Source organism: Odontesthes bonariensis, chromosome 23 (genome assembly GCF_027942865.1).
Source record: "Odontesthes bonariensis isolate fOdoBon6 chromosome 23, fOdoBon6.hap1, whole genome shotgun sequence".
NCBI lineage: Eukaryota > Metazoa > Chordata > Actinopteri > Atheriniformes > Atherinopsidae > Odontesthes > Odontesthes bonariensis.
The window spans coordinates 5038902-5065921 of NC_134528.1; the positions used below are offsets into that span (position 1 = coordinate 5038902).

A 27020-nucleotide genomic window follows, 5' to 3' on the forward strand; every position below is an offset into this window, starting at 1 on the left:
ATTGCTAAAAGAGGACAGAGTTTCTTGCTGCCATACTTAAGGTGCTCAGCACAGATTTGATCCATGCCACACGCCTTATTATTATCCAGTGCTGATATTGCTTCAAGAATTTCTTCAGGTCTAATTACAAAGTTTTCAGTTGAATCAATGCTATTTACTTCAAAGGGATCATTCCTAATGCAATTAAACAGTTCTTGGTAATGCTTACACCATTTCTCAACAATATTGTCAGTACCTGACACCCCTTCTATATCACATTTATGGGATGTATGATGTGGAAAGAAATCCCTTTGAAGTACATGTTTTTTTTCTGCAATCAGAAAATGTGATGTGAAGAAATTAATAGATTAAATCAAATAGTTGAATATAAACACATTTTTTGACTAGTTTTTACAGTTCATAAATATTATATTAGTAAAGAATGTAAACACCTCTTGCATCACTAAATTGTTACGTATAGAATAGTATGACATGTGAGGTGCTTTCTTTTTTTATTTTTTATGTAACTAGGTGGGCAATGTGTTCCCCAAAACAGTGGCATGAAAATGAAATAAAGACAGAGGTGGGAACGTTTTGTTGGCTGCGCCGTGTAGAAGAGCGGGACCAAAATAAAGGTGGGACTGACTAGCATTAAGCTAACTGTTGTGGTCTTCTTCCGAGCTTCTAGCAGAGTTTTCACCGTCTCTGCAGAACAGTTTCTGCTTCTGGTTAAACATTTAGTCTTGTGAGAAGTTTTAAAGCCAAACTGTGACAGATGGAGGATCATAGTAGCTGAAGAAGAAGCGAAGGAGCGTGAAGTAGCGGAACCGAAGCTGGAAAGACCACGGAAAGAAAACAAGGAGAAACGTGTGCTGTGCTGCTGCAGCAGGGCCGAGCTCAAATCGTTGCAGTAGCAACTAGCAACGGTACTTCCGGCGGCAACCCGAGCTGCCACAGGGTGCCAGAGGGTGACACGGGGTGCCAGAGCAGCTGTAAGATGCTGCCCCAGCCGCACCTTGACTTTGGAAGCCAATGGTGATTATCTGCAAACGGGTTGTCAGTATACTTATTATCTATAGCCTGTTACTCAATCATTACTTTCAGATGATGATGATGATGATGATGTAGTTATTGATTATTCTTTTATAAAAAAGCATTGGACCTATAATACAAAGTCACTGCATTTACTTGAGATGGAAAGTATGTCTTATATAGCCGTATATGATTATTATATATATATATTTTATGCCAATACATACACATGTATATTACAGAAGCCCAGAGCAGACATGGTACGTATAAACTTTTTTTTGATGGTTTTCTCGAAAAAAACAAGTTAATTTACCGATGGTTTTCGAGGCCACTTTTTCTCCCCACTCCGCCCCTGTTTATATGTGTTTATGTGTATTTCTGGCAAAGGTTTTTACCCATTTTTACCCCCCTTTCATTGAAAACTGAATGAAGTAGCCTATGAATCAAACATGGAATGTGGAGCATTTGTGTAACAATTCTGCTAGTGAAAATTCACAAAGCAAATCCCGCTGGTGTGACAAGCATTTCGTTTTCTCGAGATAACGAGTTATTTATCTCGTTATTTTGAGAAAACGATAACGGCACCTCTCGTGCATCATTCGGTAACCATGGAGACGGCCTGGTCCCCTCAGCTGGTCACTGATGAAGTCGACTATATCAGCGGGATCACTGAGGTGTAAACACCTATTGAGCTGCAGTCGAGCCGGCCGTCTCCTTAAATGACGCGGGCTGATATGAAAGTTCTCTACAAGACAAACAAATTGCGAACACATATAAACACATATAAACAGGGGCGGACTGGGGAGAAAAAGTGGCCTCGAAAACCATCGGTAAATTAACTTGTTATCTCGAGAAAACGATCATTGTTTGAACCATCAAAAAAAAGTTTATACGTACCACGTCCGTTCTGGGCTTCCGTAGTATATTGTAGCGTCCGGCAGTGCAGAAAGGATGACGACGAGCTATTCCACAAACAGACGGTTTATTATTGAGCATAAATGGTTACCGTTGGCCGTAACCATGCCAAACACAACAACACACTAAAATGTTCACTTGCCTGACTCTCTCACTTTATCACAACTCCACACACTCACAGGCCTCCGTCCCTCACAGTCGACCCCGCCCTGCTAACTTTCTCATCCAATCACATACCCGTCATAACCAACCAAACACACACACAAAGCAAAACAGACAATCAATACTCAGAAAATGAAAAGTAAATGCATAAAAAAAAACGCTGGAGTAGAAAGTGTTTAGTTGGTTTTGGTTTGTAGGATTAGTTGATTCTCATGCTCTGAATATATGTTGAGGTGGTAGTTGTTGAGTTTTTCTAGATTTCTCTTAGTTGTGGATGTGACCAATTGTCCTGCAGAGGTAAATGACTGATCATTTTGCACCTATTTTCTCAGTGGTTCTGTTGTTTCTCCAGCAGTGAGACAGGTTCTGCCAAACCGACTCAAAATGAAAAAGCTTTTCAAGTCTCAGCTTCATTAGTGTCCAGCATTAATGACTCCTCATGAACAGAGATGTAAGTTATACTCTATAAATGATTCATTTTATTGTTGACACACAATGTTTTATGCCTGATATCTTCTTATATTGGTGTTATTTTCAGATGGCTTCATCAGTAAAACAGCTGCAGTTACATCGTATTTTCCCTGAAATCTGAAGAAAACTAGGGATTCACAAAAAGAATCCCAAGTGGAGCAGGGATGCCTCGAAGGAGGAGCCTCCATCCAGAGGACCCCAGAGGACTCAGTTTGGTGCCCCCCATATCTGCAGCATCCACATCAGAACTGGAGCAGACACAAGACAGCAAAGATCTCAGTAAGTCAAATCAAATCAAATTTATTTGTGTAGCACATTTCATGTACAGAACAATTCAAAGTGCTTTATATAAAATAAAAGCATTGCAGCAGGGAGTGTAAGAAGCATTAAAAATACATAAAAGAATATAAAGAGAAACAAATAAAATAGTTCAAATGAATTTAAAAACAAGTGACATTCCAGATAAATTAAAAGATATCGTGCAGATTTCATGCATAGACACATGAGAACAGAAATGTTTTTAACCTGGATTTAAAAATGTCTCCATTTGGTGAAAGTTTAATCTCCACTGGCAGTTTGTTCCACTTGTTTGCAGCATAACAGCTAAATGCTGCTTCTCCATGTTTAGTCTGGACTCTGGACTGGACCAGCTGACCTGAGTCCTTGGATCTAAGAGCTCTGCTGGCTTTATATTCTCTGAACAGATCACAGATGGATTTTGGGCCTAAACCGTTCTGGGATTTGTAAACCAGTGACTCACATCTGTTTGTCAGCATCATGTGACACCTTTTACTTTACACCTAGTACTTTAGGGAGAAAATACAAAAAAATGATGGACTGAACAGAAAATCAATAAATATGCAGTCAGAGTTTGTCACATCACAGATAAATATGAATGAAATAGTTCCCAGATATATGAAATTAGGTTTCAAAATGATTTTGATGTGAGCCGAGCTCTCTGCTCGGAGTCCACTGAGCTGCAGATCTGAGATCAGTCTGAATGAATCACACAAACAGGGTGGAGTTAATTTTGATTCAACCAAACCTTTTCGATGTGAAATCCCACACATTCTTAAACTGTGCTGTTCTCATATTTTACTGAAGCATTATTATGGCTGCGCAGCTCAGAGTGAGGATCATACAGGTGCACTCTCTCAGAAGGACAGCAGAGCAATGTTCCCTCTAAGCTGCTCGCACATTCTCAGCGCACAAGAAAATCTATGCAGCGCATAAAATAAAATTCACCATAAACGTATTAATATCTAATACTAGACCTAATCTAATCTAATCTAATCTAATCTAATTAATTAGACCATTAATGCGGTTCTTTTAGGATGGAATGGCTGTCTGAGTGCAAATAGAAGAACAAGCGGTGAAACTGGGGGAGATTTTTTTCTTTTTCGAGTGAGAAAGGTCTACTCTGCAAAACATGCAGGCTGCAAGCATGACTCTCACATATAACAGATAACATACTACACATCTCATGAACAACAAGACTTTTGTCTTTTTCATTTTAAGTGGGCCAAATCGCTTATATTAAAGCTGCCGTCGGCAACTTTTTTTTAGTCATATTAGCTTGAACTGTCATGGGATTCTGGAAGTAGAATATTAAATAGGCTGTTTAGGAAAAATCCCGAATTCTGTAGCTCCCTCTGAAGCCTGTAATCGTGCTTGCAAAAATCGAGCGCTCCCGGCTGTTTTTAACCAATCACGTTAGGTTTATTATTGATCTATTATCTGAGCAGAACCAACCACGTCTTCAGCATAACAGCATTTAATCCCTTTTCTTTAAAAGCAAATTATCTGTTTTAATGTCTTAAGGTTTTTTTTTCTTTTGTGATTCATGTTGATAAGTTTTAATCTTTCTTATTCTAATTATTTAATGTTTTTACCTTGGTGTTTTAAGTTTTTTAATTCTCTTTTGTTACGTTTATTCTTCTTATTCTTTTTCCTTTTTTAATGTGAAGCACATTGAATTGCACTTGTGTCTGAAATGCGCTATATAAATAAACTTGACTTGACTTGACTTCCATCCTGAGCGTGAGTCTGCCCCCAGCTTGTGTGCGCGCACACTGGTGTGAACTCACGTGCACAACCTCGTCCACAGAGGGGGAGGGACCTGAAAGTTGTATCAGTTCGAATTTTCCGACTTTAGACTCGGAATTTTGAAAACCTGCCGACGGCAGCTTTAAAAGTAAAGTAATGAAAATGGCTGCTGTGATTTGATTCTTTTAATAAGCCATGTAACTTGCTATGATCCAAGGTTTTGAACAGGTGTGATGCTGGTGTGTGGCCACGGCGTGCACATCTGATGTTGCTCACAGTGGTCCTCAGTGGGCTCAGGGAGCTGGTGTGTATGCCCAGACACATGAAAAATTAGAGGGAACATTGCAGCAGAGCACGTAAAAGGTTAAAGCTTCGCTCAGAGACTATTTTCTGTCCGACACAAACTCCAAACAAAGACCCTCAAACTTGATTGTTACAATCAGTGACCACATGCAGGGAGGATTTTAGACGCCTACATGAGCGGCTGCCTCATTCATCTCGGTCTGAGTGTAACGAGTCCAGTCCAAAAGCAAGCTGTGCTACTCACAAATGAATAGATTGGCTCATCTTTCCTGTTGGATGCTGCATGCTGCCAAAACAAAGGTGTTAGAGGTGGGGCAGGGAATGATAAAGATTTGCTGTTATAATTCAGTCGACCATCAACATTGTTTGGAAGCTGTAAGTTCAAGCTCAAATAGCTACATATTATAAGAATATTTACATCCATTCATGGCCCCCACGTAGGTTAAATGAAAGACTGAACACATCGGAAGTGGAACAGACTAAACTGCTGCCATGAGTTTTACTAAATGAGCAGAAATCTCAAAAGTGGTGTTTTCAGATCTGTTTTAGTCATTGGCACAAGAACTGCAGGGTTCAGACCCAAGAGTGACACCAGCATGTCAAAAAGAACCGAAAAATCAGACATCAACAACGGATTGAAAACTTTGTGGTTCTGATGATAGAAAATCCTGAATTAGACCACAACCAGTGTCAGTCACTCTCCAAGCGTCCGTTATCTGAAGGTGGAGGTTTATTGGGCTTCTCAGAAAAAGATTGAAGGTGATCAATGATTAAATACAATATGTTCTAATTTGAGCTTTTTCGCAAAGATACGTTCATCTATCGAAGGGAAGGTGTAATACCTTCCATGTATTCCGCTGACTGTCATGTTATGACCCAAGTTGATGCAAGGGGTCAAATACAGGTGTGAAGTTTGTCTTCCTCTTCATCTTTTGTTGGTTCCACTGAGCCTGGAAAAATTAATTCTGTTTTTACCATGCCAAACATGCGTCCCATAAATGTGAAGTAATGTGACTCCACCTGAATGTCTTTGTTTTATTAATGTTCTTCTTGGTCTTTTTCTTGATGTTGTCACAGATGAGCCTTACTTCTCTGATAATTAAATTAAATTAAATTCAATTCATTTTTATTTATATAGCGCCAAATACAACAAATGTCATCTCAAGGCACTTAGATAATAAAGTCCAATTCAAGCCAATTGGAATTCAATTAATTGTAATCATAATTATTCATAAAATAATCCAATTCATTCATATAGAGCCAATTCAAAAACAATTTCCTAGCTAAGGAAACCAACAGATTGCACTGAAAACTTTTTCTTTTTCGGTCCAATCTCCCGGCCTGAGCGTGCCTGAGGCGACTGTGGAGAGAAATGACTCCCTTTTAACAGGAAGAAACCTCTGGCAGAACCAGACTCAGGAGGGTGGCCATCCGCCTCGACCAGAAATCTGAGCAGGGCAAAGCGTCCGGTTGTTGTTTTCTCTGCAAATCCAGTAGAGTTTGTTGCTTCAGATAATGCTGCTGTCATTATTCCATGTCCTTAGTTTTGTGTAGATATGATCATGTGGTGTGGCTGTGTTCATGTCCACTTTGGACAAGACGCCCCCAACGTTAGCAGCTTGTTGTGTGTGAATGATAAACTCATTTTGAGGCACTTCATGAACCTCGTTGAGGTGCTACCGCCTTAGCTTTAGCTGTTTGAAACAGAGTTGAAATGAGCTATTAAGGATATGAACTCATCAGTGAAACAATTATCAGTTCACGTGAGAAGTTGATTTATGTTTCTTTATGGTTGTTGGAGCTGAAGGTCTCACCACTGTGAGGGAGAGAGGAGTCAGAATGATCTAGATGTTCTCACAAAACTTTCTGGTTGAATTCTGTGGATTCTGTGAAAAATACATGTTATGCTCAAGACTTTTACTGTGATGGCATAAATCAGATCAAGATGAGCTACATGCGAGTCACTCACTTGATGTACAGCAGTAAACTTCTAAGAAAATGTTGGCATTGACTCGTAATCCTAAACCTTTTGGTTTTTAATAAACCGCTAACAATTCAGTCGCAGAAAAGTTTGAAGTGGAGTTGCTCTGACTGTCTGCAGCTCAGAGCTGGATACGAAAAGACGTCTTTTTGACGTCATTGTTTATCGTCAGGTCTCATTAACAATGGTAGTAACACAATATATGTAAGAGAATAACGTAATGACGTTATCTCCTGTCTACGTTTGGCACTAACTAAACTATCTTTTTCCTGGTATGGAGAATACGCTGAGAACGTTTTTAAAAAAAATATATTTTTATATTTTTTCTGTCTTTTATATTTAAAGTTTTATTCAAACTAGGGCTGGGCGAGTTAACTCGTTATTATCGCGTTAACTTGTTAATTGTTTAACGCCGATAAATATTTTATTGCGCATTAGCGCAGGTTTTATTATTCATTTTATTATTGTAAAAGTCTGTTGCTGTCTGCTTTGGAACCGGAAAAGAAAGTAATCGACGGATCCACCAAACATGGAGAAGGGTACGGAACTTTTACTCGGCCATTTTCATTTTAAAGTTCTTCCAGACGGCGGAGTCGACAGAACCAAAGTCATCTGTAAACTCTGCCAATATGCCGCCCATTGATTGGATGCGAGACTCCGGTTCTTTTCACAGATGTTTATCAACACAACATCAACACCGTAGAACTAAATGTTTAAGTAAACAAAGTAAAAGACAACATTAGTTGTTGTAATCATTAAAGAAATAGCATTCTTAGCATTGTCGCTGGTACCAATAAATAATCAAAGTAATGCCCCTTTTCCACCGCCAAGCTAGCCCTACTCTACTCGGTTCGATATAACGCGACACTACACGACACGGCACCAGTAACATTTCCTTTTCCACCCAAACCGTGACCTGGAAGTGGGCGGAGTCGGCCCATTCACCACTAACGTGACGTCGGTTTCAGGTGAAGAGAAGAAGAGGCGAGACAAAATACACTTGAAAAAGAAAGGAAACTTTGGCAATACCTGCACCTCGCTCACTGTCCATGGGTTGGCTTTCCTTCTCTGGTCTTCCATATTCGTAGTTCTGTTTACTCTCTGTTGCTCTCGCAGGTGTGTTTTCATACATGGCGGGTGATTATTTAAAGCTCCCCGATCTTCGTGGCGTGTATTACATAATTTCACCTGACCAATCAGTGGACAGCACTGATCACGTGACGTTTTAGTATCGGCTAGTACCGACTAGACCCACCTCTGAAGCAGGTACTAGCCGGTGCTAAAAATCGTAACGGGTCCCACCTTCAACCCGCGATGGAAAAGCTCCCAATCAGGGTAGAGTCGTACCGTGTAGAGCTGTACTGGTACAAAAATGTTCGGTGGAAAAGGGGCAAAATACTGGCCACTTTAGCTGCTTCTCAACCTACGGCAGAGTCACTCCCCAGAGGCAGTCTTCACGGTCATAACTAGGATTCTTTAACTTCCACTTCTCCTCTGCATCACATTCACACAGTTACAGCAAACACCACGAAGCATGGAGTAATAAAATAAAGATAAACCAGCAGGTAACATCATCGTTACAGGTGCTCCTCGGTCTCTGTGTGAAGCTCACGGAGTTAACTGGCGCTACTTCCTGTTTTACTCGTTTCAACATAAAAGCACGTATTTCAAAATAAATTTTTTTAAAAACTCCTGCATTTACAGCCAAGTTGAATTGTCTTCTCAGCGTAGTAGTTCCAGTCTAAAATATCACTTAAAGGCAAAACACACAACTGATAGCAGCAAGTCATTCAAGGAAACAGACAGTGGAGCGAGGCTTCTACGTAAAAACTACAGAAAGATGCTGATGTTAAAAGTGTGTTTGCACAACAAATGTTATGGCACTTTCATTCATATGGCAGCACATTTAAAATAAAACTAAATGCTAAAAGCTATACACTACTATTTGATTCATTTTTGTACAAATGTGATTAATGGTGATTAATCAGGGAAAATTTGAATCGTTGCCCAGCCCTAATTCAAACTGATTATAAGCATGAAATCACATAATAAACACCAAATTGTTTATCATGTTTTCAGCGTTACCTGCAGATGTTCAGCAACTGTTGGTGATTAAAGACGAGGTTCCCTGGAGCTCCAGTCTGAACCAGCAGGACCCTGAAGCCCTCCACATAAAGAAGGAGGAGGAGGAACCCTGGACCTGTCAGGAGGGAGAGCAGCATGATGGACGGGAGCAGACGGATATCAGCAGGTTCTCACAGACTGAAGTTACTGTTAAAAGTGAAGATGATGGAGAGAAACCTCAGTTTTCACAGCTTCTCCAGGTTAAAACTGAAGACAACAGAGAGACAGAACCTCCAACCAGCAGCTCAGCTGAACAGATGAAAACAGAAGCTCATGGAGAGGACTGTGGAGGACCAGAACCAGCCAGGAAACCAGACCCAAACAGTCACCTAAAACCAAATACTGACCTTTTTGAAACTGAGGTCGGCAAAGATGATAACGATGACAATGAAGATGATGACTTTTGGCAGGAACCTTTGTCAAATTCTGGAGCTGATTCTGAAGACAGCAGTGACAGTTTGAAGGAGACCAAAGCACCTAATCCAGGTGTAAATAAGGATGGAGGTCGTAAAACTTCCAGAAAGTCCTTCAGCTGCTCCAACTGTAGCAAACAGTTCCTTTATAAACAGTCACTCCAGAGACACCTGAAAATTAACTCAGGGAAAGGTTCTGTTTGCTGTTTGCTGAATGAAACTTGTTGTAATATGAAACAAAATGTGGATTCACTGATGATAATCCACTCAGGAGACAAACCACTAGGTTGTCATATTTGTGATAAACGATTTAACAGAAAGACAGATCTGAAGATCCATGTAAGAGTTCACACTGGAGAGAAGCCGTTTGGCTGCGATGTTTGTGGTAAAAGATTCAATCAAAGTGGACCCTTAAAGAAACACTTGAGAGTTCACACAGGAGAGAAACCATATGGATGTGATGTTTGTGGTAAAAGCTTTAAACAAAGGACACATCTTAAGACGCACATGATTGTCCACACAGGAGAGGAGCCATTCGCATGTGAAGTTTGTGGACAGAAATTTAAACGAAAGACTAATCTTAAGGGACACATGAGAGTCCACACAGGAGAGAAGCCATTTTCCTGTACGGTTTGTGGAAAAAGATTTAAGCATGAGACCAATCTTAAGGGACACATGAGAGTCCACACTGGTGAGAAACCATTTGCTTGTGATGTTTGCGGACAGAAATTCAAGCAAGAGACCAATCTTAAAGGACACATGAGAGTGCACACGGGTGAGAAGCCATTTGGTTGTGAGGTTTGTGGCAGCAGCTTTAAACAAAAGATAAACCTTAAGACACACATGACGACTCACACAGGAGAGAAGCCATTTGGTTGTGAATTATGTGGACAAAAATTTAACCGAAAGACAAATCTTAAGAAACACATGAGAATTCACACAGGTGAGAAGCCGTTTAGTTGTGATGTTTGTGGACAAAGTTTTAACCGGAACTCAAATCTGAAGAAACATAAAAGAATCCACACTGGAGAGAAACCTTTCTGTTGTGATGTTTGTGGTAAACGGTTTAAACAGAAGACGCATCTTAAGATGCACGTGAACATCCACACTGAAGGGAAACCGTTCAGTTGTGATGACAGTGGATAAAGATTTAAGATACAAGCCCTGAAAAACACACGAATGTCCGCACGAGCAAAAAAACATGTTGAAGTGTTTGTTTTCTAAATATGTTTTTAAAGAAATAAACCATAAACAACATCTAGGGTTTATGGATTTCTTCTAATGAAAACTGTGGTTGTGTTTGTAGGTATCAGGAACTAAACAGAGTACTAGAGAAATATTTAAGCTCCTAAAACATGACTGCTTTCAATCTCCACCATATCTTAGAAATTCTGTTATCTTTAAGATATACCTTTTCCAAATGTTTTACCATGGCTACGTGCAAAAGCACGAGTCAAGTTAAGCGTCAGCACAACCCAGTAGTAAGATCTGAAGTATCCTCATATTTTAATGTGTGAAAAATGATGTATGACTGTTTGTAAATCAAATCTAAAAAACTGATTTGTTTAAAAAGTACACAAAACAAATCTATGATTACAGCTCCAGCTGCCGAAGGGTTGGGACAGAAAGCAGTGATTTGTAAATCAAATAAACCAATATTTTATCTACATTAGAACACAGAACCTTGAAATATCAAATCTTGAAAGTGAGTCATTTTTAAAATTCGGAGGATTTTTGGCCCCTTGTTGCCCTTATTTGGAAGAAGTTTTTGCCCCCCTCCCACAAACTGTGAGCATCCTGACCTTTACACTTCCTTTATTTTCTTATTCATTGATTATGTATTGTCTTTTTGCACTGAATCAGGACTGCAGAAAGATACTCTGTTCTTTGCTTCAGATTTAGAGAAAATAAACAGCTCATTTCATTCATTCAGGAACCTTCATCGGCTAAAAAAGACAATTCGACTGGACGTCAGTTTTTTTGTTTCTTCTTGTCACACCTGCTCCACATTAAATGGTCACTTTTCTCAGTGTATATTATCCAGTTGGTTTTACTTCTTTGTAGTGTGCAGCTCTCACCTCATTTGTCTGTAACATTTGTACACATGGCAGATTAAACGACTTCACGTGAACTTAACTTCACTTGTTCAGTTCTAGATGGCTGTCATTGTTTGGTGCTTCAGTTCCTTTTACTGTGTCCATTTACGTCCCATTTCTGCCTTTCTGACTGCCTTTGGCCTTTGGATCCTCCCTCAAACATGGAGCAGGACATCGTGGCCTTTCTTTCCCCAAACCAGATTTCCTCATCTAAAACCAGGAAGGGAAAAGGAAAAAAAACCCACACTGAGTTTAAAAATCATTTGGTAATTTATCTGAAAGCAGCTAAAGATGTAGGATCAGCTTTCTTCTCACAGCTGATATCCAGAAACATTCAGAATCCTAAACAGCGTTAGATGTTATTACTTTTAAAAGCAACTAATTAGATTACAGGATTACTGCCTTTAATTCATTGTAATATAAATTCATTTATTACATTATGAACACCTCTTTGAAATTTGTTGTGCACTTTAGATTAAAATGTCAGAGTTCATCCACCTTTACATACGCTGACGCCAGCTCATCACATCGCTTATAATGAGGTGTGTAACCTGAAGCAGGACTGACAGACGCAATATCCCTTTTATCGCACTTCATTAATGATTAAACAATACAAATAAAACACTTAATCAGATGTCTGGAGCTCAGTGCATAGACCCAAACAAATTAAAGGGAAAATATCAAGTATCTTACAGAAAGATGGCGACTCTAACATTGTTGTTAGCATTTTCCTCACCACAAAATCAACCTCATGTACATCCATTTCTTTCGGAGTGACAGCTCTGTAGCTGAGTTACACACTTATCACCCAGGCGCATCATCTATCATCCTTCTTTGTTTCATGTTTCTGTTGTAACAAACAAAAAACTGTACAGACATATACAGTAACAGATTATTTATTTGAAAAAGTAACTACTAACGGATTACTTGAATTGTCATACTAATGCACAGCATAAGTCCTTATCTCTAAAAATGTAATTTGAGTTCTCCCAACCCTCCAAACCATGATTCAAAAATACTGTTTAAAAAACAAAGTGTTATTTCTGTGAATACTTCTGCATTTACAGGTTGGAAAAAAACATTAAGGATCCACTTCCATCGTTATTTCATTTACAAATATACATATTACTGTGGTCACCGCTATGATTGAATGCATTGTGCATCGTTTCTGTCAAAAATATCGTCCTTGTCTCCTTGTTTCAAGCTGTTTTGTGTGAGCTAGAATTGGCCTGTGTGGCAAACGACTGGCTTTTCCGGTTTTCCTCATGAAAAAAAAAACGTCACGGGGCACACCCCCTAGACCTCCAGCTGAGCTGTGCTACTGCCAGCCCGCAGCGCGCTATGTTTGAACTGTGCCCGGAGTTTCTTGCTGCACTGCAACGATTGGCAATCATTGCTGTGAATTTGTGAAAGTTGGCGGATAAAATCATGTCTTCATGTCTTCATGTATTCGCACCCCCTCACTTGCGCGAGTATTGCCACGGGTGTAAATTGAATTTACTCGCCTTATTCGCGTGAGTAAGAAACGAGCGAATAGCTCAAGGGGCTATCCATTTCATTCTCTCATCAACCATGGCTGATATAAGTACCATCGCGTCCTTGTACCTGCTGTGGCAGTCCGAGATTCGTCTGAAACGCACACGCCGTCGTGTCTGGGTCAGTGACATCATCCGGTGGTGCACTCAGCTCGGATAATTTCACCGCCTTCTCCAGGAGTTGCCTCTGGATGACGGCCGCTCCCAGCGGTATTTCAGGCTCACCAGGACCCAGTTTGATGACCTGCTCGGGAGGATCGGTGCCGTGATCTCACGGCAGGACACCTACAGGCGCTCCGCAGCTGAAATGGAGCTACGGTGCCGTGATCACCTGAAATCACGGCACCGATTTCAGGTTTATTTTTTTATTTTATTTATTTTATTTAGTCAGGGACCATGTGCAAAGTACATTAATTACAAAGTAAAGAGATGACCTGCACCAGATTGTAGTTTAGAAGCTAATTTCCATCTGCAGTCCCATCTGCATGTCACAGACACGACTCCATTTCAGCTGCGGAGCGCCTGTCCATCAGATTAGCTGTGGCCATGCCATACAAGGCTATGGGCGAGGCTTACGACCGAGTGATGAATGAAAGTTTCACCTTCTCTCACGCACTCATTTGTCTGTGTCTCTAAGTGGGTTGACCCTTCAATGACCAGTGCAGCCCAAGTAGATCGAATTACACTTTGGCGCGGCGCATACTCATATGACTTGTTGTGACCTACCACATTTTAAAATGAGTGACACAAAAGTGGTTTCCAGCGAAAGTTGGCCTTTAAAGTTGCATGTTACATAAAAACTGATTGACACACCAACAGCCGTGGATAATACGGAAGCCCAGAGCTGACGTGGTACATATAAACTATTTTTTGATCGTTTTCTCAAGATAACGAGTTAATTTACCGATGGTTTTCGAGATCATGAGATGACTCTTTTCTTGAATGCTCATGATCAGTTTCTCAGTGTTCTTAAAGCCTTTCCAAGAACGGACTCAAGCTGAAAATGAAGATTTTGGAGAACCCGACATAGATCAACGCATCAGATTTTACTTTGAGTTATTTATCTCATTATCTCGAGAAAACGATAACGGCATGGTTGGTGTGTGTTAAACCTGACTCCATTCTTCAGATGCTCGTCACACCAGCGGGATTTGCTTTGTGCATTTTCACAAGGAGAATTATTACACAAACGCTCCACATTCCATGTTTGATTCATAGGCTACTTTATTCAGTTTTTAATGAAAGGGGGGTAAAAATGGGTAAAAACCTTTCCCAGAAATGCATATAAACACATAAACAGGGGCGGACTGGGGAGAAAAAGTGGCCTCGAAAACCATCAGTAAATTAACTCGTTATCTCGAGAAAACGATAAAAAAAAAGTTTATACGTACCACATCCGCTCTGGGCTTCCGTAGGATAACATGTAAAGTACATTACATTACATTACGGTCATTCTGCAGACGCTTTTATCCAAAGCGACTCACAATAAGTGTGTTCCACATCGGTAGGCAAAAGAACTTCAGGTCACAAGAAATCATAAGTGCATTTCCTTCCAAAACCAAACAGCTAAGATCATAGTTAGTGCTAGAGTAAGTGCGGTAAGTTAGGTACCGAGACAAATGGGAAGACAATTTAGGAAACAAATAAGTGCGTAAGGAACTAGGACGAAGCAGGTGATGTCCTGAGAGAGCGGATCAGGGTAGTGTTCCTGAAGAGATGGTTTTCAGCCTGCGGCGAAAGATGGGCAGCGACTCAGCTGTCCTGACATCAGTCGGAGATCTTTCCACCATCGGGGGGCCAGAACAGAGAAAAGCCGTGACCGTGTCGATCGTGCGCAGGGACCGCTGAGTGACGGGGCAGCCGGCCGCCTGGAGGCCACAGAGCGAAGTAATAACATAATGTGTAACTTATAGCAGGGGAAACAAAAATTTCCAGACTGATTTGTTGGGAAATAACAAGCCATCAGTATGAATTTGACAGATGTATTGATCTCCTTTATTTCTAAATGTAAGGAACTGTATTGGATTGTTGATTTCCTACCCATCAGGATGTGTATTACTGTGGTCAAATAAACACCTTAAGGATTTATATGTTATGGGTTAACATGTCAGCAGTATGGATTTGAGAGATGTACAAACCTATTTTCCATCCAAACACTGGAGGAACATTATTTAATAGTGAATTATCAGTGATTAGGATGTGTTTCCCTTGCTGTAATGTACAAATTAAGACACAACAGGTTGAAAATCTCTGCACTTATATGTTGCCAGGCAAAAATAAAGATAAAAACTTAACACTAGTTAACGTTTCAGCTCACCCTCAAGAGAAGTTTAAGGAGAAAAAGAAGTTTAAGGACATAAAGTTGGACTAATTTATAATTTTTTAAAAACCCCACGCACCTAAAAGTGAAAAAGAAACAACATTTTTGGGCCTCCCGCTCTCCGTAGGAGCTCCGCAGTACTGGACGTCGGGAGCGAGTTTTCGCGAACGCGCGCTTCTTCTTTGACTGTTTGGAAGGGGCGGGGCTTTGGTGGAGCCAGAGCTCGAGAGCTTCATACAACGCCTGCATTAAACCTTTGGTACACGAGCACAAACTAGGAGCGTCAGATGCTCGGGTGAAACCCTTCATCCTGAAAATGTAGGATCGGGTAAAACAAAGCGGAAGAATCTTTCAGGAGGATTCATGTTTCCAGGGGGAACGCAATTATGGTCGGAATCAGTAGCATGTAGCTTGATGTAGGGGCTTTGTTTTCCAGCCTTTGTACGTGTAAGAAACGGCCACTGATGCTAGCTGATCAGGAGAGTGTTGTGAGGACTTTTGGAGGCTAAACTGTGACAGATGGAGGATCAAATGAGCTGAAGCTGCAAAACCAAACCGACAAAAAGACGAAGAAAACCAGGAGAAACGCTGGTGTGGCCTTTCCCAGCTGGAAATCACTGATGAGGAACATATGTTTTCAGAGAGACGCCGAAGTTGTCTGTTTTCTGCTGGACAGGTAATTTAACCCACCAATGGAAATGTAACTAGCTGTTTGGTAGCGTTAGTTAGAACATGGTTATGAGCAGAGTTACCGACACAGGAAACCTTTTTCTGACTGTTAGCAGGGTTGGAACTTTACATTTTGCGCTCCAAAACTAATATTTCTCTTTGTTTTTGGACCAGCAGCCTGTGCTACGAAGCTTGATTAGTGGTTCAGCAGGTCGCTCACAGAGATGTATCACCATGGCAACGGATGCTGGAAACCTAACCTGCTCTGGGGGCAGATCTCTGGGTGACAGGTTGATGGGTAGAATCCCAGCCTCGTTAAAGACCCTGGTGTGACGTTAACTCACTGATGTTAACATAATAATAATGATAATAATACATTTTATTTATAACGCACTTTACATTTGGGTAAAAAGAAAGGTTTTCAGGCCTGTTTTAAAGTGTTTCACAGTCTATCAGAGATATCAGAGATGTAAGAGATTTCCTGACTTTTTACTCATAAATTGTGATTTTGTGTCAAACTCGCCGTAGTTAAAATTACCTAAAAACCCTTTTTGTTCAGCATTTAGAGGCTGGATGATGAGAAAATGAAATTGGACTTTTACAATAAACGCTGACTGGTCTGAATCACTTTTCTTTATTCAGTGTTTAAAACAGACAGAAAACTTTAACACCTACAGCGGATTCATTTGATCACAAATCGGCCACGTTGACATTAAATAACGTGTTAGGGATGTGAATGAGCTTATTGAAATATGCATTCACACCGTCAGCTGCATTCTTTTTCTGATGGATCATCTTCCCTTCCTGCTTTTGCTGCAGCTGTGTTACTTTTCTGCTGACACTACATGACACTGATTGGCTCTCTGATGCCACCTCCACCTGTTTTACGTTAAGGTGTACAAATCTAACCTGAGCTGACTGCGGCGTAACACTGCTTAGAGAGATCTCCGTTGTTAGGGTTGGTTAAACCAGGTGAGATGCCCTGGATGTTTTGAACTTGTTTCCAAATAGGCAAGGCAAGGCCAGGCATCTTTATTTATATAGCGCATTTCATACCACAGGCAACTCAATGTGCAAATACACGAACAGCTTTGGTGCTCATGTCAGTGTAGGGACCGGTGGAAGACTTCAGCCAAGGTGGAGAACAGATCTACCGAGTTGTTTCGTGTCTCTGTAGAGAGTCGGTTTTGGATCAGCAGCCCTGAGGCTGAGGTGTCGGCCATAAGCACCGGTGTAAGTGCTCATGATGCATTTATATCCAACTGCTCTGATCTCATGGGGGACACATTAGGCAAGGCAGGTTTATTTGTACAGCACAATTCAACAATAAGGCGATTCAAAGTGCTTTATAGAGACATTAAAACAGTAGAAATAAAAAGCATGATTTAAAATTTAAACAAAAGAGAAAGAAATAAGAACAATAGATAAAATCAGACGTTAAAATATGATTAAGTTTTGAAACTCAAGCTTCAGATTTGGAGCTTTATTCAGCTGAAAATAGGTGTGTCTTCAGCCTGGACGTAAACACACTGAGTGTTTCAGCTGATCTGAGGCTTTCTGGAAGTTTGTTCCAGACATGTGGAGCATAGAAGCTGAATGCAGCTGCTGCATGTCTGCTTCTGACTCTGGGAACTGATTTAAAAAAAAAAAAACAATGAGTATGATTCTGTAAAGATAAATGTTTGTTGTGTCACATTAAAGGACCCTGCCGTGCCTTAGAGTAACCAGCAGAGAACACGCCGTTTATCCAGCGTGTTACTTTCTGCAGCAGCTGTGAGCTCAGTCCCAAAACTGCATGCCAGCCCTGGGAGTTTATTTATATTTCTTACAGTGACTGTTGAGAGCCAAGCCGCACATATTTCTCCTCCTGAACACTGCTGTTTTCATGTAACCAGAGACGGTCTCAAAAGTCTGGTTTTCACACATCACAAACCTTAAACTGAGTTAACAGTCTGGTGCAGATGAACTGGAACAAGGTTTCCTTAAAAATAAGTGTTTTTTCTTTTTATTGACAATTTAGTAACAAATTCTATTCAACAAACAGTTGTGATAAACATGGCTTATGTAGCTGTTTTAATGGTCGGGGTTCATTTTTGGACGAAGGGGTCAGCTTGTTGTAGCTCTCCAGTTTGTTTTGGCCTCACAGTGTTAACCGTGGAGTCAGGGCGCCCTCTAGTGGTCAAACTATGGTTTAACTCCCACTCAAACTATCACAGGTGGTCATAGTGACTTTATTCGTCACATTGAACAGAGTACTTCAGGTGTACGGTACATAAGGAGGTTAAAATGTCTCTATACAGAGCAGATTAAGTGTTGGATATACAGTGAGATACCATGATTGCAGCAGAAGCAGTAAATTAAAGAGCAAGACGGTGCAGATGGAAGAATACACACTGTCAGTGTGGCCTGTGCAACATGGAAAGTGTCTCCAGTGTCTCTTCAGTGCATCAGCAAAAAAATGTCTCCCAAGAAGAGATGATTTTGTAAAAACGATTATTTTACTGTCAACAGGTTTAATCAGAAAACATACACATTTTAATTACATTTAATGTAAAAGCGGTCCACTCTAGTTTAGGTATTTGTTGCTTTTCTTTGGGAGTTTGTGTGAAACTACTGAGAGCGGACTATGAGTGATGGGTAGAGGGAAAGAGGAAGTGGTGTACTTTTCTAGTTCTTTTTTTAAACATATATTTATTGGTTTTTCATGTTAATATAACAAAATCCAACAATTTAAACATCCAAAACAAATGGCACTAAAGAAAATAATAATTAAACGATTAAAAAAGATACATTTAACTGCAGTAATTAGACAGCAAATTACTGTGCAATGAATATGAAATAATGAAAATAATAAAAATAAATAAGTAAATAAACACACTTATAAATAAAAATTATAATACTACTTATAATAATAATAGAGTTTAAAAAAGTATTCAAAATGTAGGTTACAGCTTGCACTTCCAACAACAAATTAAATAATTTTCATTATCTCATTGTCCCTCCCTCAACAGTTCCAGAAATATCCTCCAAATATCATAAAATTCAGAAGCCCTCTTTCTAACAATATAGGTCAGTTTCTCAAGAGCCAAACTCCATGTTAAGTTATTTAACCAGTGGGGTAAAAGAGGGTTAACCAACATTCTTCCAGCATAATGCAATACAGCGTTTGGCCTGCAGTAAACAAAGGTCGACCATTTTCCTTTCCTTACAAGATAAAGAACAGTCATCTGGATAAATGCCTAAAATTACTTTTGTACTTCTAAAGGAAAAGAGATGATGGTCTTTCAGATCTGCTGTAGAAAGTGTTTAGTTGGTTTCAGTTTGTGAAATGAGCAGATTCTCCATTAAAGATATTTTAAGGTTGAGCTGTAAGTTGTCGAGTCGTTCCTGATTTCTGTTTGTTGTCTGTTTTTCCAGCTTTTTAGTGACAGACTGTGACGGTGACAGATTCAGTTACAGAGGTGTAGAACTGCCCTCCCTGTGTTCCTGTTGCTTCTCCAGGTGGGAGACATGCAGGTCTAAAACAACCTGGAGAGGAGATGCTCGAGGCGGTATCTTGTCAATCCTAACACTTTAAATTGAATTCAAAGTACATTTTTACTTCAGTCACAATCTGATTAAAGGCTCATCTAACAGTGATGATTAAATGCAGCTTAACTATGGTTAGATCATGTTTCAGCTTTCACTTATTCTGTCCCCGTTACTCTGCTCGCCTCTTTGGCGAAATAAAAAAAAATCTAATTTATTTGTAGCGCATTTCATGTACAAAACAATTCAAAGTGCTTCACATAAAATAAAAGCATTGCAGCAGCGAGTGGAAGAAGCATTAAAAATATATAAAAGAATATAAAGAGAAACAAATAAAATAATTTAAATTCATTTAAAAACAAGCAACAGTCCAGATAAATTAAAAGATATCGTGCAGATTTCATGCATAGACACATGAGAACAAATGTTTTTAACCTGGATTTAAAAACGTCTCCATTTGGTGAAAGTTTAATCTCCACTGGCAGTTTGTTCCACTTGTTTGCAGCATAACAGCTAAATGCTGCTTCTCCATGTTTAGTCTGGACTCTGGACTGGACCAGCTGACCTGAGTCCTTGGATCTAAGAGCTCTGCTGGCTTTATATTCTCTGAACATATCACAGATGTATCTTTGGGCCTAAACCGTTCTGGGATTAGTGAGCAGCATCGGTGCCTCCAAGCAAGCAGAGATGTATTCTGACATTGACTGTGTGTTTCCTTTTTTTCTTTGATCGATCATCTTTGTGTTGCTACTTTCAGATGACCGCATCAGAAGACACGGCGGATACGAGCTGAGATCCGAGGAGGACGACCGATGCGTCTGTGAGCTGTGACGAGGAGAATCACAGGTGGAGCAGGGATGCCTGAAAAGAGGAGCATTCAGCCGGATGACCCCAAAGGACGCAGTTTGGTGCCCCCCACAGCTGCAGCATCCACATCAGAAAAGACACAAGACGGCAGAGATCTCAGTAAGTGACTCACACCTGTTTGTCTCCGTCTGTAACATGCGATGTGAAGACAGCAGGGAGGAGGGAGGGATGCTCTGTTAGTCTCTCCTGCCAACCTGGCTTCATACCTGGTCTGCTGGTCAAACTCCTGCTGCAGATTCTTCACCTTCATTTGATTCATTTCCAGTTGATGCTCTGAAACTTGGCCAACTGCCTGAGTCAGATCAAATCAAACACAAAGTGCTTTACATAATAAAATCAATAATCAAATCAATTCATGCATAAACTCACACACAACATCAAACCAACAACTGCACACATACCCTCCCCAGTATCTTGGGGATCTGTCCACACCGGGAGCCAGCCCACCAATGACCACAGAGGCCGCCACCACGGGGAACAGCCCAGATCAGGGCAGGCCGGCATCCACACCACAGCCAGGGCTGCAGTGCAGGATCCCCCAGCCACCCCGAACCAGGGCCATCCCCACAGTAATGACCCCAGAGACCGAGTGGGCATAGTCCCCATGAGGAAAAACACTGGATAAATAAGTGTATAATAAGTATGTGATAAAAATGATTAAAAAGAAATATTTAAAATATTTAAATATTTAAAATAATGGATGAATAGATAAAAGTACTTAGGAGTGAGTGTGAGCGTGCATGGTTGTTTGTCTCTATGTGGCCCTGTGATGGACTGGCGGCCTGTCCAGGGTGTACCCCGCCTCTCGCCCATTGACTGCTGGGATAGGCTCAGCCCCCCCGCGACCCGACCGACGGATTCAGCGGTATAGATAATGGATGGATGGATGGATGGATAAAAGTAAACTAAACCAAAACAAAACTACACAAACACACATATATATGTATATATATGTATGTGTGTATGTATGTATATATATATATATATATATATATATATGTATACATATGTATACAATAATTACAAAGAAATGAGATCTCGCAAAGCCTCCATCTTTACTTTATGCTCCAGGAGTCTTTCTTCCTGGCGTTAGCATCTTTATAGAGGGAATGCACGTGATGTCATCAGACATAAATGTACTCGGTTCACCGCCACTTTTTGCCACTGAGTGATGGAGTCGATGACTTTGCTCAGCAGCAAGCCGGAGGTGAACACCTGCAACGCCTTGGTGCAACATCTGCATCACACAGCTGCTGGGCTGTTTTCTGAAGTTCTCTTCAGCGTTTGACTAAACCGTTTGTTTTCACAGCTAAAGTTACCACATGTTAGATTAGGTTCATTTTGAGATTGGAACGTTTCGGCCTCTGCTGGCTAATTTCATCAGTGTGAGAAAATGATCAAAAAACTTGTTTGTTTTTTTCTCCATCAGTTTGATTGAGAGTATCTTGATAGTTTGTAATACAGAGATGTTAATGCATCACATGGTCCAGAACTTCATTGCACTCTATGGAACAATGTACAATATAAAGAGAATCATTCAAAGGAGGCCATAAAAAAGGGAGAAATGAACATGACCTTGTTCAGTTTCAGTCAGTGTGAACTGAACTTTGAACTAGTTCTGAAGTGGGAACACTGCTTCTAGTCCCTCAAAGTGCATCTAGTTACAACAGTGATGTAGGTGCATGCTCTCAAATGCCCATAGTGTCCACTGCAAATGTTTTAGTTTGTGATGTGATTGATGGTGTATAAAGCTGCAGGAAGGCCTAAGAACAAGAAGCCACCTCTGGGGCTTCTGCCACAAAGAGCAGAGCGGTGGAGCCCCGCTGATTTGAATCCATCTGTTCCCATCTGCTCGTCTGAGGTCGGGTCGCAGAGGCAACAGATTCAGGAGGGAAACCCAGACGTCTGGTTCGATCACACCAGTGCCGACAAGATTTAGCAGCTTTTTTCCAGATCCTTTGAGGGTTATTTATCTCTTTTCAAAGACAAATCTACCAAAAACTGTTTGAAATCAAATCAAATCAAATTTATTTATATAGCACATTTCATGTACAAACAATTCAAAGTGCTTTACATAAAATAAAAGCATTGCAGCAGGAAGTGGAAGAAGCATTAAAAATACATAAAAGAATATAAAGAGAAACAGATAAAATCATTTAAATGAATTTAAAAACAAGCAACAATCCAGGTAAGTTCAAAGATATCGTGCAGACACATGAGAACAGAAATGTTTTTAACCTGGATTTAAAAATGTCTCCATTTGGTGAAAGTTTAATCTCCACTGGCAGTTTGTTCCACTTGTTTGCAGCAGAACAGCTAAATGCTGCTTCTCCATGTTTAGTCTGGACTCTGGACTGGACCAGCTGACCTGAGTCCTTGGATCTAAGAGCTCTGCTGGCTTTATATTCTCTGAACAGATCACAGATGTAAACCATCAGCAGGCTTTTAACATCTATTCTGTGACTGACTGGAAGCCAGAGTAAAGATTTTAAAGCTGCTGTGATGTGTTCAGATCTCTTAGTCCGGGTTAAAACTCCAGCAGCAGCGTTCTGGATGAGCTGCAGATGTTTAATGGAACAAACAAGAGCTACTTTTTCTGTGAAGGACAGTCCCTCTCTGCTTTGTTTGGGTGCATTTCATAATGAACACTGCAGCCGATTCAATGAACACGGAGCCAGACGACTGCTGGTAAGGATCCGGATGTGATTTATGTTGCTTCTGGTCTAATAAATGGGGGGAAAAAAGGTATATTCATTAAGTTTACCAGCACCTCCCACGAATATGTAAACTACCAGGGTCAGCTGACATGAAAACTACAGTAATTTACACAACTTCAGGCTCAGCTCAAGCAGTTCTGTTCGGTTTCTTCCACCCTGCATTTACTTTTTAATGTTTTCTAATCAAAGGGTGACTAAAATCAAGGATTAGCATGAATACAGATGTTGTGTTTACAGCTGTTCGTTATGTTTTTCAGCGTTACCTGCAGATGTTCAGCAGCTGTTGATAGTCAAAGAAGAGGTTCCCTGGAGCTCCTGTCTGGACCAGCAGGACCCAGAAGGCGTCCACATAAAGGAGGAGGAGGAGGAGCTCTGGATCAGTCAGCAGGGAGAGCAGCATGATGGAGAGAAGGAGACGGATATCAGCAGGTTTCCATTCAAAGTTGTTACTGTTAAAAGTGAAGACGATGAAGAACCTCAGTCCTCACAGCTCCATCAAATCAAAACTGAAGACCACAGAGAGACAGAACCTCCGACCAGCAGCTCAGCTGAACAGAGTCAAACAGAAACCGACGGAAACCGAGCAGAACCAGCCAGAAACAGTCAGTTCCAAGCAAATACCGACGGAAAGGATTCAGACTTTTTTGAGACTGAAGTCAGCATCGACGAAAATTGTGATGACGATGATGACGACGACAACGACAATGACAAAGATGACGAGGATGATGTTTGGCAGGAACCTTTGTCAAACTCTGGACCGGAGAGTGAAGACAGCGACGAAAGCTGGAAGGAGACCAAAGCACCTAAGTCGGGTGTAAATAAGGATGGAGGACGTAAAGCCAAAAAGTCCTTCAGCTGCTCAAAGTGTGGAAAAAGATTTCTTTCTAAGAAATCTCTGCAGAGACATGTGAAATGTAACTCTGAGCAAAGCTCTTCCAGTTGCTTGGTGAGTGAGACACGTCTTTCTGTGAAACAAAATGCAGATTCAGAAATGATAATTCGCTCCGAAGAGAAACCGCTGAGTTGTTATTTTTGTGATAAACGATTTAACAGAAAGACAGATCTGAAGATCCATGTAAGAGTTCACACTGGAGAGAAGCCGTTTGGCTGCGATGTTTGTGGTAAACGATTCAATCAGAGTGGACCCTTAAAGAAACACTTGAGAGTTCACACAGGAGAGAAACCATATGGATGTGATGTTTGTGGTAAAAGATTTAAACAAAGGACACATCTTAAGACGCACATGATTGTCCACACAGGAGAGGAGCCATTCGCATGTGAAGTTTGTGGACAGAAGTTTAAAAAAAAGACAACTCTGAAGGGACACATGAGCGTCCACACAGGCGAGGAACCATTTGCCTGTGATGTTTGTGGGAAGTTGTTTAAGTATGAAACCAATCTCAAGAGACACCTGAAAATACACACTGGTGAGAAACCATTTTGTTGTGAGGTTTGCGGACAGAAATTCATGCAGGAGGCAAATCTAAAAGGACACATGAGAGTGCACACGGGAGAGAAGCCATTTGGTTGTGAGGTTTGTGGCAGCAGATTTAAACAAAAGGTAAGTCTTAGGACACACATGACGACTCACACAGGAGAGAAGCCATTTGGGTGTGATATTTGTGGACAAAGATTCAATGAAAAGACAAATCTTAAAAAACACATAAGAATCCACACGGGGGAGAAGCCGTTTAGTTGCGATGTCTGCGGACAAAGTTTTAACCGGAACACAAATCTGAAGAAACATCTAAGAATCCACACAGGTGAGAAACCGTTTGGTTGTGATGTTTGTGGTAAAAGGTTTAAACAGAAGTCGCACCTGAAGACGCACATGAACGTCCACACAGGAGAAATCCCGTATGGCTGCGATGACTGGACAAAGATTTAACCAAGACGAAAGAAAAAAAAGTCACCGTCCATGCATTTTCTATAGCCGCTTAATCCAACTCAGGGAGGCTGGAGCTGCTGGAGAGGCGGGCACACCCTGGATGGGTCACCAGTCCGTCACAGGGCTCAGTTTGTGTTAGAAATGTTTTAATAAACTGTACAAACATACAAGTTTTCGGTCTTTTTTGAAGGATTTTTGACTGGTTGTGTATTTCCAGCATTTTTGGGTCGTAGCAGCATCTGCCTCCACCAGTCTGTAAATCCTGTTACACCTTAGAGATGGAGTCAGCAGGTGGTGCACCATGGTGGTTAGATCACTTGATAATAAAGAAGCAGCAAATCTCAGAAGTTAAAGGGATAGTTTGCATGTTCCTGCATTAAAGGAGCCATGGCATGAAATTTTCACTGTTTACGGTTGTTTAACATTAATATGAGTTCCTCTAGCCTGCCTGCGGTCCCCCAGTGGCTAAAAATGACGATAGACCTAAACCATGCACTGGAAATTATTCTCCACCTTTGGTAATGTGACCATGCAGATGGCCTGATCAGGAAAGCCGCCGCTTATGACGTCGAGGTTATTTCCCCCCCAGATCCCATATATGGCTATGCCAAAACTGCCTTTCCCCGCCCACTGAAGAAGAAGAAGAATGAATCCGCAAATTCAGTGCATTTCATCAGGATAATGATTCATTCATGGTTCCATAGTCAAAACGGTCAGTCTGTCTGTGTCGTTAGCTCTGCAGCTAATAGCTCGGTCACTGTCGCTAATGTAACGGTAAATAGCATGAGGTATGCGAGTGGACACCTCATTTACTGTAACGCGAGTGTTGTGTACTTATTTGTTGTTTTGATAGCCGTCCTGCTGTTGGTGTTATGGCGCGCACGATATCTGCCTTTCCCCCGATTGAAATGACTCGCGCTACGTGCTTCTTTGCAAACCAGAGCAATCTTTGCCCCGCCTTTCTCCTCCTAATCTGCATTTAAAGCTGCAGACCCTAAACAGCTCATTCTGAGGATCCTGAGGAAAGCTCATGTTTGGGACTGGCTGTAATTCTGCACCAAGGCAGAATTTTGGGGAAACAACTCAGATACAGTATTAGGGGACCACTAAAGCCTATAAAGATACATAAAAGCCTTCATTTATTTTCATGCCATGGCGCCTTTAAGGATCTGCTAAAACATAAATGAATGATCCTCACCTCAGCACCACCGTGAGGCGAGCAGACAGCTTCACCACTGTGCACGACCACAGTTAAGTGTGTCAAACATTTTGTATGAATGTTAACTCGTGTGAACTTTTTTTATCATGATTTCAAAAGTTCTTGTTTATGAAGCAGACCTAGAATCTGATCTAGAATAAAAATGTTGAAATATGGTCACAATTTTTTAGTAAAAAAACATCTGTAAACGCAGAACAACCCTCATGTTTTGTGGATTTTTTTTCTTCAGTGTTCAGATTTTTTCATCCAGTCGTGATAACTGGTTCATGTCGATAAATAAGAGCTCAGGATGTCTGTGACAACACTACATTTGAGGGTTTTTTTCATGATGATGAAGAAATATTCTATATTACATTTAATATGACATATGTTTAACGGAACATTTGTTAACAATGTGATTAGATTACTATAGACATAGTATCTACGGTACATTTGGTAGAATATTTGTAGATTTAGAGCTGCAGACCCACATCAGCCCAGTCGTCTTTTCCTGAGTCCTTAAGAATTTCTCCTACTGTTTTTCCTGATTCCGCTGACCTTTTTCCATCAAGGTCAAGGTAAAGAGCTCAGGAAAGGATGGTTTTAGGTCATTTTTTTTTCTATTCTATTCAAACCCAGGTCCGAGCTTCCTAATAAACTCCTTCTGCATACCTACCCCCTTATCTTCCTTTGTTCAGTGCCAGATTCTTGCTGTCGTTTCAGATGTGCATCAAACTGTCACAAACAAGTTTCTTACTGTTTCTGGATTATCGGCA

At 40.7% G+C, this 27020-nt stretch overlaps 2 protein-coding genes across 2 annotated transcripts; both read left to right on the plus strand.

Moving 5' to 3' along the window:
• Nucleotides 1–647: 647 nt before the first annotated feature.
• LOC142373588 (uncharacterized) lies at nucleotides 648–12170 on the plus strand. The gene is made up of 4 exons (XM_075456909.1): nucleotides 648–1014; nucleotides 2441–2539; nucleotides 2627–2838; nucleotides 8969–12170. The coding sequence occupies exons 3-4, from the start codon at nucleotides 2724–2726 to the stop codon at nucleotides 10570–10572; spliced, it is 1719 nt and encodes a 572-aa protein (XP_075313024.1). The 5' UTR covers nucleotides 648–1014; nucleotides 2441–2539; nucleotides 2627–2723; the 3' UTR covers nucleotides 10573–12170.
• A 3411-nt stretch (nucleotides 12171–15581) lies between these two features.
• On the plus strand, nucleotides 15582–27020 carry LOC142373586 (uncharacterized). Its single transcript, XM_075456908.1, has 3 exons — nucleotides 15582–16053; nucleotides 20332–20540; nucleotides 23416–27020. Exons 2-3 carry the CDS (start codon nucleotides 20432–20434, stop codon nucleotides 25044–25046), a joined length of 1740 nt encoding a protein of 579 aa, XP_075313023.1. The 5' UTR covers nucleotides 15582–16053; nucleotides 20332–20431; the 3' UTR covers nucleotides 25047–27020.